At 36.2% G+C, this 14,596-nt stretch overlaps 1 protein-coding gene across 2 annotated transcripts in view; it reads left to right on the top strand.

Moving 5' to 3' along the window:
- The window catches only part of AEBP2 (AE binding protein 2), a 58,652-nt gene that overhangs the window by 10,946 nt on the left and 33,110 nt on the right, over positions 1–14,596 (top strand). For both annotated transcript variants that reach the window (XM_014937505.1, XM_014937506.1), the window contains exon 3: positions 2,951–3,137. In XM_014937505.1, the coding sequence (XP_014792991.1) occupies positions 2,951–3,137 (187 nt within the window). The remainder of the gene's footprint in view (positions 1–2,950; positions 3,138–14,596) is intronic.

Raw genomic sequence — 14,596 nt, 5'->3', positions numbered from 1 at the left:
AATTTTAATTTCTTAGTGTGATTGAAGCTGTGGAGACATTGGCAAGACTGAAATTTTAATTTCTCAGTGTGATTGAAGCTGAGGGTATGGGTGGGTTTTTTTCACCCTTTTTTTTTTTTTTTTTAATGTCAGTGTTTGTAGGATTGGGAGACAGCTAGAAGCTGAAGTCAGGAGTACCTTAATTAAAGTTAAACCTAAGTTTAAAAATTTAGTTACATTGTTTAGTTTCATGAATCTGCTTTTATAGGCAAGACAGCTATTTCAAAGACTTAAAAACTGGAGAATAGAAAATTGCTTGAACTAATGCAGGCATGTATTTACCTAAGTCTGGTTAGGAGTTTGATCATCTTTAATACAACTAAGTAGGTCAGGTTCAAGGTCAGGATGGATGGGGCTTTGATCAACCTGATCTAGTAGATGATGTCCCACAGTAGGGGGGTTGGAACTGGATGATTTTTAAAGTTTCCTTCCAACCCAAACCATTCTGTGATTTTATAAGTGTAAATTTTAATATTAATTTGAAGTGATAAATATTGCATTGGGGTTACCCTAGTGTAAATGAGATCAGGATCTTAAGTGTTTTGAAGTTCAGAGATTGCTGGGATTTCTTATATTGGAAGTCACTACAAGAGAAGTATACAATATTGCTGTTTGAACACAGAAAATTATAGGGCAAGGTAAAAAGGTATATGTAGGTTTTTGGTATAAATCTTAACAACTCTTAAGATACTTATAAATAAGGGAGACAGGGAGGAACAAATACAGTGTGAAGAATCCTACAGCTTTTTGTCAGGGAATTATATGTTTGTAGTTAGCTCAGGAGTTAGAAAAATTTCCATAACTTCCTCTTCCAACCCAAACCATTCTGTGATTTTATAAGTGTAAATTGATCAACCTGATCTAGTAGATGATGTCCCACAGTAGGGGGGTTGGAACTGGATGATTTTTAAAGTTTCCTTCCAACCCAAACCATTCCGTGATTTTATAAGTGTAAATTTTAATATTAATTTGAAGTGATAAATATTGCATTGGGGTTACCGTAGTGTAAATGAGATCAGGATCTTAAGTGTTTTGAAGTTCAGAGATTGCTGGGATTTCTTATATTGGAAGTCACTACAAGAGAAGTATACAATATTGCTGTTTGAACACAGAAAATTGTAGGGCAAGGTAAAAAGGTGTATGTAGGTTTTTGGTATAAATCTTAACAACTCTTAAGATACTTATAAATAAGGGAGACAGGGAGGAACAAATACAGTGTGAAGAATCCTACAGCTTTTTGTCAGGGAATTATATGTTTGTAGTTAGCTCAGGAGTTAGAAAAATTTCCATAACTTCCTCTAAGTATTTTTTCTTTAAAAAAAAAAAAAAGGCAAATGAAAATGTGACAGATGTTTTCCTTTTCTTTGTCTTTTGTTGTCTTGAAATACATATACATATGTTTAGTCCTATAGCAAGTATTAAGTCCTTGGGGATAACACAGGTTTTTGCCTTCATGGACACTATATTGTTCCATGATGATCGTGAAATACCAATACCACTTGCTAGGTCTGAGGCAGAAATAGACTTTTCAGTTCTGCAGCCACAGTTGGAAAACAACACAGTTGGGTTTTAGGGTCAAAACGTGCTGAGTGGTGTTCTACTGCTGTTTTCTTGTCTTTCAGTTAATTTTGGGCTTGGGGCGGATTACTGTAAGAGCTTGCAAATTCATCCTTAGCCTTCAGAAAAAAAATTAGCACTGTAGATAGTGGCAGCATTACTTATTCCTGAACTCATTGGAGCTGCCTCATCAATTTGCCGTGGAGGGAGGTGCTAGAGAAGAGAGGTACAGATGAAAGAACTGAGAAAGAGGGGAAGGAGCAGAACAGATATGGAAGATGGAGAACTTTCCAATGGTTTAGAGCGGTGATGGGTTTCTTGCTACTGGCTGATCAACTCATTTGCCCTACTACCATTCCCTGGATCAGAAGGAAAATTGATCACGTGGATAGACAATTCATTGCAGCCAACGATGGAATGCATATCTTAAAATTACTTTTCTATTACTCTTGAAAACTCAGGGCACAAGAGAAAAGGTTTGTGCCTACCATAGGATAATTTAAATACTCATTTTGCAAATGGAAATAATTGTAAATATAAACCAAATACTTATAAAACTACCAATAATTACTGTAGCCAGTACTAGCTTAGTTGCACATTATCTTGCTGTTTCTGTGTTTCTGCTTAATTATTGTTGAATCTTTTATTTTCTGTTTGAGAGAGACCATTTTCTTTAAAAAAGAACTTCCTCAAATACTTCTGAAGTAATATTAGCATCCCAAAATAAATCTATAGATAATTGTTAATACAACTTTGAAGTTACTAAAGTTCAAGTTTTAGACACAACTGTAAGATAAGTGTTTATTGACTTTGTAGAGCTTTACAAAAAGCGTTAAGGTGTTCAGATTTAATGTAGGTAAAGATCACAGAATGATGTAATTTTTTACTTCTGTCTTGTCAAAGGAAAGGAGGATGTTAGAGAACATTACTGTTGTCAAATGCAGATTAGATTAGAGAGCTGTTGAGAAATACAGAACAACAGTGCAGTATTTTGAAAACCAAGGGGATGTTGGTCTGTGAAGGGGAAGGTTCTTCAGAAGCATTAATTTTCTGTGGGTAGAGTTTGTCAGTGCACTGTTTGGTTTTATGCTCTACAATATTATAGAGTATAATAAAGCATAGAAAAAAATATACCATGGAATAATTATTGAGAGTTATAAAGTTCAGATAGAAATTTATTTCAGATTATGTTTCTGTTTTTCTTTTTAAGGATTGGGTAGTCTTTAAGAATTTCTCTTCCTCTTAGTATGTTGGATGTTGAGCCAGAAAAGTCAAACTGAATGATCTCTCAAACTCTTGTGAATGAGTGCCACGTAGCACGCTGATACAGTTGTTGTGTTGTTTTTCTCCTTAGTGTGTAGTTGGTGGGTGCAACGCCAGCTTTGCATCTCAGGGAGGACTTGCCCGTCATGTGCCCACACACTTCAGCCAGCAGAACTCTTCAAAAGTTGCCAGTCAGCCAAAGGCCAAAGAGGAATCTCCATCTAAAGCTGGAATGAATAAAAGAAGAAAGTTAAAGAACAAGAGACGACGATCATTACGTAAGTATTTCCAGAATTAGAAGTTCTTGAAAGCTTTTATCTTATATAGTAAGTTCTTCAGTGTTGTTGTTTCTCTGCAGTTGTGGGTATGGTAGGGTTGGTGATCTTTAGCTAGTGTTGGCATCCCTTGTGATGGGAGGAAAACAGTTCCAGATTCTGTTTGTGTTTCCTTTTAGACTAAAGCATCTATGCATTCAGTAAGAAAGGTCAGTTTTCTGCGAGCAACAGTTTGAGCTTATGATAGAATCATAGAATCATAGAATTGCCCAGGCCGGAAGGGACCTCCAAGGGTCATCTAGTCCGACCTCCCCGCAGTCAGCAGGGACACCCCCAACTAGACCAGGTTGCCCAGGGCCTCGTCGAGCCTCTCCTTGAATATCTCCAGGGATGGGGCCTCAACCACCTCCCTGGGCAACCTGTTCCAGTGCTCCACTACCCTCACAGTAAAGAACCCCCTTCTAATCTCCAATCTAAATCTGTTCCCCTCCAGCTTGAAGCCATTTCCCCTCGTCCTGTCACTACAGGCCTTTAGTAAGTTCTTCTTCAGTGTTGTTGTTTCTCTGCAGTTGTGGGTATGGTAGGGTTGGTGATCTTTAGCTAGTGTTGGCATCCCTTGTGATGGGAGGAAAACAGTTCCAGATTCTGTTTGTGTTTCCTTTTAGACTAAAGCATCTATGCATTCAGTAAGAAAGGTCAGTTTTCTGTGAGCAACAGTTTGAGCTTATGGGCTGCTATTAGGTCTCCCCGGAGCCTCCTCTTCTCCAGGCTGAACAACCCCAGTTCCTTTAGCCTGTCCTTGTAGCAGAGGTGCTCCATCCCCTTGATCATCCTTGTGGCCCTCCTCTGGACCCTCTCCATCAGGTCCATGTCCTTCTTGTATTGAGGGCTTTAAAGCCTTCTTGTATTGAGGGATTTAAAGATGCTTTTCATTTTAGAGTCGCTTTTTGTTTACTAATTGTGTTACTATTGGAATATGTTCTATTTAGCAATGGTGACATCTGAAGTTCAGACAGATTGCAGATTCATACCAATTAGAGATAAATCTATATTACATAAACTCTTATGGGATTTAAAGATGCTTTTCATTTTAGAGTCGCTTTTTGTTTACTAATTGTGTTACTATTGGAATATGTTCTATTTAGCAATGGTGACATCTGAAGTTCAGACAGATTGCAGATTCAAACAAATTAGAGATAAATTTATATTACATAAACTCTCTTTCGAGCACAACATTTCATTACCTTAATGGCAGTTTTATGAGCATAACTGAGATCTAATTTTGGGCAGATTTGACTTGCTACTTTTAAAAATCTTTCTCCACAATTGACATTTCTTAATTTTATATGAGCCAATGTGCAGAGAAGTAGAAGTTATCTTTAAAGTGCTAATTATTTCCTCTAGCAAGTACAATCACTTAACCCACTACCTTTTCTAGTCCATTTTGATCCAGTTACTTGATTTCTGAGTTGGCTTAGCATCAGACTAATAACCATGTCAAATATATTTAGAGATTCTAATGTACATAAATGGTTAGGAAAGACTAGGGACTTGCCAAAAAATGTAACTTTGTTTTATAATTGGTTGTAAGTCTCCAGTACTGAACTGATTATTTACTAATTTTAATGATAGTTGCATTTTAGAGACGAGACGTAAAAACCCATTTAGATTTTTTCTTGCTGGTGTGTCAACAGCTGAAGAAAAAATGTCCATTAATTTTTACCTGTGAAAAGTCAGCCTTGTGGTTTTTTTTTTTTTTTTTTTTATGAATCACTGGATCTGTTATATCTCATACTGTCCACAGGAATGGCTCTCTGTTCCTAAGCAGACAATTATTTCAGTTCTGTCTCCTGGCTGGCCACTAGGATTGTAATAGTGGTGTGCTGGAGAACCTGCATTACTTCACTGGGTCAGCAATTACAGTCTCACTTTTTTTCCAGAACTGTTCTGTGACAGAACACTTTGCTATATTGATCTTTCTGTCCTCAGGAAAAAATACAATTACTGATTTTTGAAATAGTACTGCAACAATGAATGCATGTGCTAGTGATCTTCGGTGATTACTCTATATCACATGATTGTGATTATTCTTATCTTAATAACTCAGCTGTGTTTTAAGCAGCTGAAATTTATGAAGGAGTGGTCACGTTTCTGCCATGAATGCAGAGAAGCCTTGTTCTGGAAAGTTAGAGTTTTGCCTACAATTCTGAAAAGTTTATTTCCTGTGTCTGTCTTCTACACTGTGTGACGACTGTGCAGTTCAGTGCTAGAAGAGCCACTGTTGACTTTAGTTATGGTGATTATTTTTTTTCTTTCACTTCTTTTATCTTGCTAGAAATACTTGGGTATTCTTAAAATATGCGTTTAATAGTGTAAGTTGCTCACATACCTTAAAAGTGTGAACTTCAAGAGATCCTCTTGATACTGATTTAACATTCAAAGAAGGTAGAAAGCTATTTGTTCTATTCAGAATTTGACTTTCAAACAGTCTTCTCTTTCACTCTAGCAATCTATGAAGACTGATGAATGAAGGGTTATGTGATCACTTTGCAGCATCCTTTTAGTTCCTCTTAAATGTAATGAAATAAGAGAGAGTTACTTAAAATAGTTACAGATTCCTAAAGGATCATTGTGATTTGGTGGCTGCATTACTCAAAATATAGATGTCTAAGACTGGTCACATCAAAATTCTCACTTTCAGAGGTTCCTGAGTTGCATCTTAGCTTGCTTTTCCATACTGATTTTGTTAGGTGGCTGATTTAATACATCTTAATTCAATGTCACTCCCCAAGTATATGTAGAAATAGTTTTTCAGGTTGGCATTTTATTTGTAATTGATGAACATTATTGACTGACACGTTTCAAATCAGGAGTTCGTACTTAAAACTTCAAATTTTCTGCTAAGGTGTTCTAGTTGTAATAAGAATTTACTGGTGAATTCTTGAATGAATCTGTGGCAAAAAAAATGTAAGTAGTGAATATTATGGGAATGTTAAAGACCAGACTGTAGTACTTGAATGGCCTGCTGTCTTGATCAAGTGCTGTGCGGGAAGAAAAATGACAGCTGCTTGAAAAATTTTTTATCTTCTTACCTCTTGAGACAAATGCAATGCTGGCTGTAGAGTTTTGCCTTAAGGCAAAAATCATCTCTGAGTTGGGAACTGACTACTGGAATGTATTTCTCCAGAGGGTATGTGACCCAGAAATGTATCCAAAGTTGATGGCATTTTCTGAAAATGCTAAGAAGCTTTTTTTTGTAAAACTTTGTGCGAATTATTGTTGATTAGGTGAACTTGACAAAGGGCTGATACAATTTCACTTGTCTTTCTGTTTCTTAGCTTAGTTTTAGTTAAAGAATGAAGTGTGCAAGTTTGTATGTCTTGTCCTTACAAGAAGAATGGGGGAGGGCAAGGACCCTCATCTAAGAAGCTAAAGTAACGAAACAATAGTATTAAGTATTTTCAGTCTAAAGTATATAAATCTAGGAACATAGATTTATATTTAGATATTTTACAAGTGTCCAAAAGGAGGGCTGTTGAATGTATGTACCAGGATCTCTGCAGGCTGGGTTACAAGAAGTTATGATGTGTGTGTAGAGCAAGATGCTATTTGATAGTGTACAGTCTGTTTAAATCACAAATAACTGTTTGACAAAAAGATTAGACTTTTTCATCGCAAAACAATTTTTCTCCTGAAAAAAACCTCATGTTCTTCCTATCTCCTCATGGTTTGATCAGACCCTGGCTTTTTTTGCAAGGTGTGAGTGGCTTACTAAATATTTATTGGCAATTCCTTGCTAATTCATGCTACTGTTGAAGCATCCTCGTGTATAAATTCTTAATACTTTAAATACAGCAAATCAATAAATTTGCTTCCTCTGTGTTTTACATCTGAAGCTAAACACCCTTCTGAGATACATTAATGCATAAATGAAAAAAGAGACTTTACTGTGGCTTTATATGTGACAAGAATATGATCTTCTAACTTAGATTATAAAGAGAATTCCTACTGTTACTTTTTTTTTTTCTTTCATAACACCTTGCCATTCTTAAACTGTTTTGCATTTCTTTTTTCACGTCTATAAACAGTATGTGTTCTTTTAAGTTTGGAAATCATTTCTTTCATGATGAAAGTATGTTTTACTATAGACACCGTTATAGCTGGTTATGTTGGTGCTATAGAGACCATCTGATGTAAGTTTTGATGTTGCAGAATAATTCAGAATTACTGTCAGTAGCTTTTTTTCTGGATAGCCTTATGCACATTGACTGCTCCATGTAGTCTGTCATTTAGTGCAATTTCATTTAGTAGGCTACTGGTATGAAGATTTTAATTCATACCAGTTCATTCTGCACTTGGAAGCTGTATTAAGCAGGGAGGGAGATACTGTATGCTGAAAATAATTTTGAGGGAATAGATTTAAGGTAGAGCATTAACATTCAATAAGGAACAAATAAAACTATCCGTATGCCTTTGACAAATTGTGCCCATTCTTCTGCGTCAGTTGACTATTATCCAGTGGTAAATCCTGAAGAAATATGCTGTATGAAACCAAAAGCAAAAAATTTGGGGTTGTCTTTTCCTTTCCACCCTCCCTTCCTTCCTCCCTCCCTCATATTTATTTATAAAATATTTATGTGCTTGCATCACTGACCACCTGCAGCATGAGCTGCCGTTCTACGTTGCCGCTTAGAGCGAGAAAACATTTCATTGTGATGATTGCCTAATTGGCAGTATCCAACTGAGAGAGTAAGGACAGTACATAATGTACAGATGAATGCTTAACAGCAAGTAGTCCCAGGAGTGTAGCAAATACTAGCTTTAAGTGGAATTTGTAGTTTGTTTTGAAATAATGGATAGATAGTCTTGGTGAAAAGCCATATAGAAGTTGTTTTAAATGAAGACAATAGAACTTCAGTGGTTTTGCAGATTACAGGATAGTATATAGTTGATAACATCAACTATTCTTAGTTTTAATTTCTGTGTTACGTAGAGAATTACTGGTTTCAAATAAGGCTCAAAAAAGTCCAAGTACTTTCATTCATACTTTATTGGTCATGTAATTTTACTACTGTATTATACGCTATATTTTAAAAATTTGTGTGAAGTATTTCTAACAGTATGCAAATATGTAGCAGTTATTTTTTAGTTAAAATACTTTTTGTGTAGATAGGCCTTGTGTTGATAGACCTTCTTTATACTCCAAACCAGAATTCAGTAATTTTTTACTGTTCAAGAAACACTTTAAAAAGTCCTTTTCTAAAAGGAAAAGGGCTTTTTTAGTGCCTGCTAGTTTTAGACTACTTGTAATATATCAGATGGATGTTAATTGCACTTTGCTCATAAATTGAGGTGTAATAGGTGATGCAGTTGGTGATTCTTTGCTAGAAAATAATCTGTTTAAATAATAATCAAAGAACATGGAATGACAACTTGTACATGGAAAGAAACATGTCTAGCGGTTTGGAGTTTTTCACCTGACTGTTCAGCATTATTGCTTCTTGGAGATCACAAATTTTGTGACAAGCTAGTATTTTCTGTATGGTCACAATAATTTCTTCTTAATCCTTTGCAATTCTGTTTTCAGTGGCATTGCTGATCTCTTAGCAGCATGCAGAATGGGTACAAACAAAGGAAAAAAAGACAGGAAAACACAGCTTCAGCTGTTTTTCTGGGCTTCTCATGCCATGTTACCTGCACACTAGACATCGAGAAATTATAGACGTGATACTTTCTCTTGGGTATTTTGGCTCCATGGGTTTTTTTTTTCTTTTTCTGTTTTTTTCTTCCTGGCATGTAGCTGTGAAAGCCAAACCACGACCCAGCCAGCAGCTTGTGCGAGGGCTGCCAGCTTGAGCTGCTGCATGCAGATGAACGTTTGGCCTTCAGAAGATGTGCTGTGCTTTGTTATTTGTCCATGCTCCCTTTGGGATGGGGAGGATTTGTTCTTGCTCTTGGTCTCAGGCTGGGGGGATCTCGAGCAGGGGTTCCCAGCGACCACTCCAGCATCACCGCTGCCCTTCACCACCACCTCCCCCTCCATTGCTCGAGGGGCAAAAAAACTACAAGGACTAGAAAAATCAAATAGATACATCCTCAAATTAGTTATTTCACCCCGTTATCTTCTAACATAAAGGGAGATAAAATAACTGTAGTGTGGAAAGGCATCAGGGTCCTTGGTGCTGGAGTCACCTCTTTTTCTTGCTCCGTCCCCGCTGAGGTCTCGGGGTGGGATTCCCCCGTGCGCACACAGAGGCGTTTGTCATCCCATGTATTGTTCATCAATATGGAAATGAGATTATCCCTGACATTTGGTGCCTGCCAGGGTCGGGGCAGTGCCTGGCTCTTGGCTTCTTAAGCAGAAAGGTTGGAGCTGATCTCCTGCCGGCCGGGAGGAGCCGGGTTTTGTGCGGGGACTGGGAGCAGATTTTGATTTATTTTCTGTCCTGCTTGCGTGTTATATATTTGAACGAGCACGAAGCAAATGCTTTTCATTCTCATGTTCAAAAGAGTGATCCAGGCAGCTGTTTGTAGGGCAGCGTGGGGTTTTATTGGGCTGTTCAGGGTGAATTTTCTTGATTATGTCACAATGCCAAAAGCGAGGGGAAGGATGCGCCTAAAGATATTGAACAATGAGACAGTATAAATATGAAATTCTGTAAGCAGTTTGCTTGCAGCTATTATATTAAAGCATTATAATGTGTCTGAGAGGAGTTTAGACTGGTGGTCAAGGCTGGATAAAGCATTTGTGATAGGATTTGATGGAAAGATTTATTTTCAAGGTTGTCTTTTTTTTTTTTTTTTTTTTTTTAATGAATCACTGGATCTGTTATATGTCATACTGTCCACAGGAATGGCTCTCTGTTCCTAAGCAGACAATTATTTCAGTTCTGTCTCCTGGCTGGCCACTAGGATTGTAATAGTGGTGTGCTGGAGAACCTGCATTACTTCACTGGGTCAGCAATTACAGTCTCACTTTTTTTCCAGAACTGTTCTGTGACAGAACACTTTGCTATATTGATCTTTCTGTCCTCATGAAAAAATACAATTACCAATTTTTCAAATAGTACTGCAACAATGAATGCATGTGCTAGTGGCAGTGATTACTGAGTACTGCAACAATGAATGCATGTGCTAGTGATCTTCGGTGATTACTCTATATCACATGATTGTGATTATTCTTATCTTAATAACTCAGCTGTGTTTTAAGCAGCTGAAATTTATGAAGGAGTGGTCACGTTTCTGCCATGAATGCAGAGAAGCCTTGTTCTGGAAAGTTAGAGTTTTGCCTACAATTCTGAAAAGTTTATTTCCTGTGTCTGTCTCCTACACTGTGTGACGACTGTGCAGTTCAGTGCTAGAAGAGCCACTGTTGACTTTAGTTATGGTGATTATTTTTTTTCTTTCACTTCTTTTATCTTGCTAGAAATACTTGGGTATTCTTAAAATATGCGTTTAATAGTGTAAGTTGCTCACATACCTTAAAAGTGTGAACTTCAAGAGATCCTCTTGATACTGATTTAACATTCAAAGAAGGTAGAAAGCTATTTGTTCTATTCAGAATTTGACTTTCAAAGAGTCTTCTCTTTCACTCTAGCAATCTATGAAGACTGATGAATGAAGGGTTATGTGATCACTTTGCAGCATCCTTTTAGTTCCTCTTAAATGTAATGAAATAAGAGAGAGTTACTTAAAATAGTTACAGATTCCTAAAGGATCATTGTGATTTGGTGGCTGCATTACTCAAAATATAGATGTCTAAGACTGGTCACATCAAAATTCTCACTTTCAGAGGTTCCTGAGTTGCATCTTAGCTTGCTTTTCCATACTGATTTTGTTAGGTGGCTGATTTAATACATCTTAATTCAATGTCACTCCCCAAGTATATGTAGAAATAGTTTTTCAGGTTGGCATTTTATTTGTAATTGATGAACATTATTGACTGACACGTTTCAAATCAGGAGTTCGTACTTAAAACTTCAAATTTTCTGCTAAGGTGTTCTAGTTGTAATAAGAATTTACTGGTGAATTCTTGAATGAATCTGTGGCAAAAAAAATGTAAGTAGTGAATATTATGGGAATGTTAAAGACCAGACTGTAGTACTTGAATGGCCTGCTGTCTTGATCAAGTGCTGTGCGGGAAGAAAAATGACAGCTGCTTGAAAAATTTTTTATCTTCTTACCTCTTGAGACAAATGCAATGCTGGCTGTAGAGTTTTGCCTTAAGGCAAAAATCATCTCTGAGTTGGGAACTGACTACTGGAATGTATTTCTCCAGAGGGTATGTGACCCAGAAATGTATCCAAAGTTGATGGCATTTTCTGAAAATGCTAAGAAGCTTTTTTTTGTAAAACTTTGTGCGAATTATTGTTGATTAGGTGAACTTGACAAAGGGCTGATACAATTTCACTTGTCTTTCTGTTTCTTAGCTTAGTTTTAGTTAAAGAATGAAGTGTGCAAGTTTGTATGTCTTGTCCTTACAAGAAGAATGGGGGAGGGCAAGGACCCTCATCTAAGAAGCTAAAGTAACGAAACAATAGTATTAAGTATTTTCAGTCTAAAGTATATAAATCTAGGAACATAGATTTATATTTAGATATTTTACAAGTGTCCAAAAGGAGGGCTGTTGAATGTATGTACCAGGATCTCTGCAGGCTGGGTTACAAGAAGTTATGATGTGTGTGTAGAGCAAGATGCTATTTGATAGTGTACAGTCTGTTTAAATCACAAATAACTGTTTGACAAAAAGATTAGACTTTTTCATCGCAAAACAATTTTTCTCCTGAAAAAAACCTCATGTTCTTCCTATCTCCTCATGGTTTGATCAGACCCTGGCTTTTTTTGCAAGGTGTGAGTGGCTTACTAAATATTTATTGGCAATTCCTTGCTAATTCATGCTACTGTTGAAGCATCCTCGTGTATAAATTCTTAATACTTTAAATACAGCAAATCAATAAATTTGCTTCCTCTGTGTTTTACATCTGAAGCTAAACACCCTTCTGAGATACATTAATGCATAAATGAAAAAAGAGACTTTACTGTGGCTTTATATGTGACAAGAATATGATCTTCTAACTTAGATTATAAAGAGAATTCCTACTGTTACTTTTTTTTTTTCTTTCATAACACCTTGCCATTCTTAAACTGTTTTGCATTTCTTTTTTCACGTCTATAAACAGTATGTGTTCTTTTAAGTTTGGAAATCATTTCTTTCATGATGAAAGTATGTTTTACTATAGACACCGTTATAGCTGGTTATGTTGGTGCTATAGAGACCATCTGATGTAAGTTTTGATGTTGCAGAATAATTCAGAATTACTGTCAGTAGCTTTTTTTCTGGATAGCCTTATGCACATTGACTGCTCCATGTAGTCTGTCATTTAGTGCAATTTCATTTAGTAGGCTACTGGTATGAAGATTTTAATTCATACCAGTTCATTCTGCACTTGGAAGCTGTATTAAGCAGGGAGGGAGATACTGTATGCTGAAAATAATTTTGAGGGAATAGATTTAAGGTAGAGCATTAACATTCAATAAGGAACAAATAAAACTATCCGTATGCCTTTGACAAATTGTGCCCATTCTTCTGCGTCAGTTGACTATTATCCAGTGGTAAATCCTGAAGAAATATGCTGTATGAAACCAAAAGCAAAAAATTTGGGGTTGTCTTTTCCTTTCCACCCTCCCTTCCTTCCTCCCTCCCTCATATTTATTTATAAAATATTTATGTGCTTGCATCACTGACCACCTGCAGCATGAGCTGCCGTTCTACGTTGCCGCTTAGAGCGAGAAAACATTTCATTGTGATGATTGCCTAATTGGCAGTATCCAACTGAGAGAGTAAGGACAGTACATAATGTACAGATGAATGCTTAACAGCAAGTAGTCCCAGGAGTGTAGCAAATACTAGCTTTAAGTGGAATTTGTAGTTTGTTTTGAAATAATGGATAGATAGTCTTGGTGAAAAGCCATATAGAAGTTGTTTTAAATGAAGACAATAGAACTTCAGTGGTTTTGCAGATTACAGGATAGTATATAGTTGATAACATCAACTATTCTTAGTTTTAATTTCTGTGTTACGTAGAGAATTACTGGTTTCAAATAAGGCTCAAAAAAGTCCAAGTACTTTCATTCATACTTTATTGGTCATGTAATTTTACTACTGTATTATACGCTATATTTTAAAAATTTGTGTGAAGTATTTCTAACAGTATGCAAATATGTAGCAGTTATTTTTTAGTTAAAATACTTTTTGTGTAGATAGGCCTTGTGTTGATAGACCTTCTTTATACTCCAAACCAGAATTCAGTAATTTTTTACTGTTCAAGAAACACTTTAAAAAGTCCTTTTCTAAAAGGAAAAGGGCTTTTTTAGTGCCTGCTAGTTTTAGACTACTTGTAATATATCAGATGGATGTTAATTGCACTTTGCTCATAAATTGAGGTGTAATAGGTGATGCAGTTGGTGATTCTTTGCTAGAAAATAATCTGTTTAAATAATAATCAAAGAACATGGAATGACAACTTGTACATGGAAAGAAACATGTCTAGCGGTTTGGAGTTTTTCACCTGACTGTTCAGCATTATTGCTTCTTGGAGATCACAAATTTTGTGACAAGCTAGTATTTTCTGTATGGTCACAATAATTTCTTCTTAATCCTTTGCAATTCTGTTTTCAGTGGCATTGCTGATCTCTTAGCAGCATCCCAGTATTCATTGGAAATGTCTGGGGTTTTTACTGATTATAAATTTGAACTAAGCAGATTGTTTTTAATCAAGTTAAGAAGTACAGTATAGGTGTAATTCTGCTTTTAAGGTGTTGATTGTATGTATGTTTTAAAGTACGTTAATACTATTTTCTAAAAAGTCACAGCAGTAATATTGGAATTATTGACTGTGCTGTGAAGGTGGCTTGGCCATTTAGGTTCCCATAAACATCACAACTGCCCCTAACTGGGCTGTTTTTGCATTAAATTAGAACTCACATTTATTAATGAGCTCTGGGTTTGGTTTCTTTGTACTGGGACTTTTTTTTTTAAAAAGATGATAGCAATGGATGATCCCAGAGGTACTCTGCAAAATTAATGAATTCTTAATTTTGAAGAGTAGAATTTAGTTGAAACATTAAAAAAAAAACCGAGTGTGTGTAATTCAGTTTGTCAAAATAGCTGTATTATCTACAAGGTGTATATGTTTTGACCAAATTTAAATGAATTGTGCCCCTCTTGGAGTCACTACTTCTCAGTTTAAAGAGCTGTAAATGTTAATTTACAAGGTAGCACTGCTGCCATAACAATAAATGATTTACTAATGACACTTCAGATTTACTTACATGCTTGAATGTGTTTGAATGTGTTCAATGTATTGGACACTAAGGATCTCTCTTCATTTTTTTTCTAGCAAGACCTCATGACTTCTTTGATGCGCAAACACTGGATGCTATAAGACATCGAGCCATCTGCT

This window comes from Calidris pugnax, unplaced genomic scaffold (assembly GCF_001431845.1).
Source record: "Calidris pugnax isolate Ruff unplaced genomic scaffold, ASM143184v1 scaffold1, whole genome shotgun sequence".
Classification (NCBI taxonomy): domain Eukaryota; kingdom Metazoa; phylum Chordata; class Aves; order Charadriiformes; family Scolopacidae; genus Calidris; species Calidris pugnax.
This window is presented reverse-complemented; position numbering and strand designations above follow the sequence as displayed.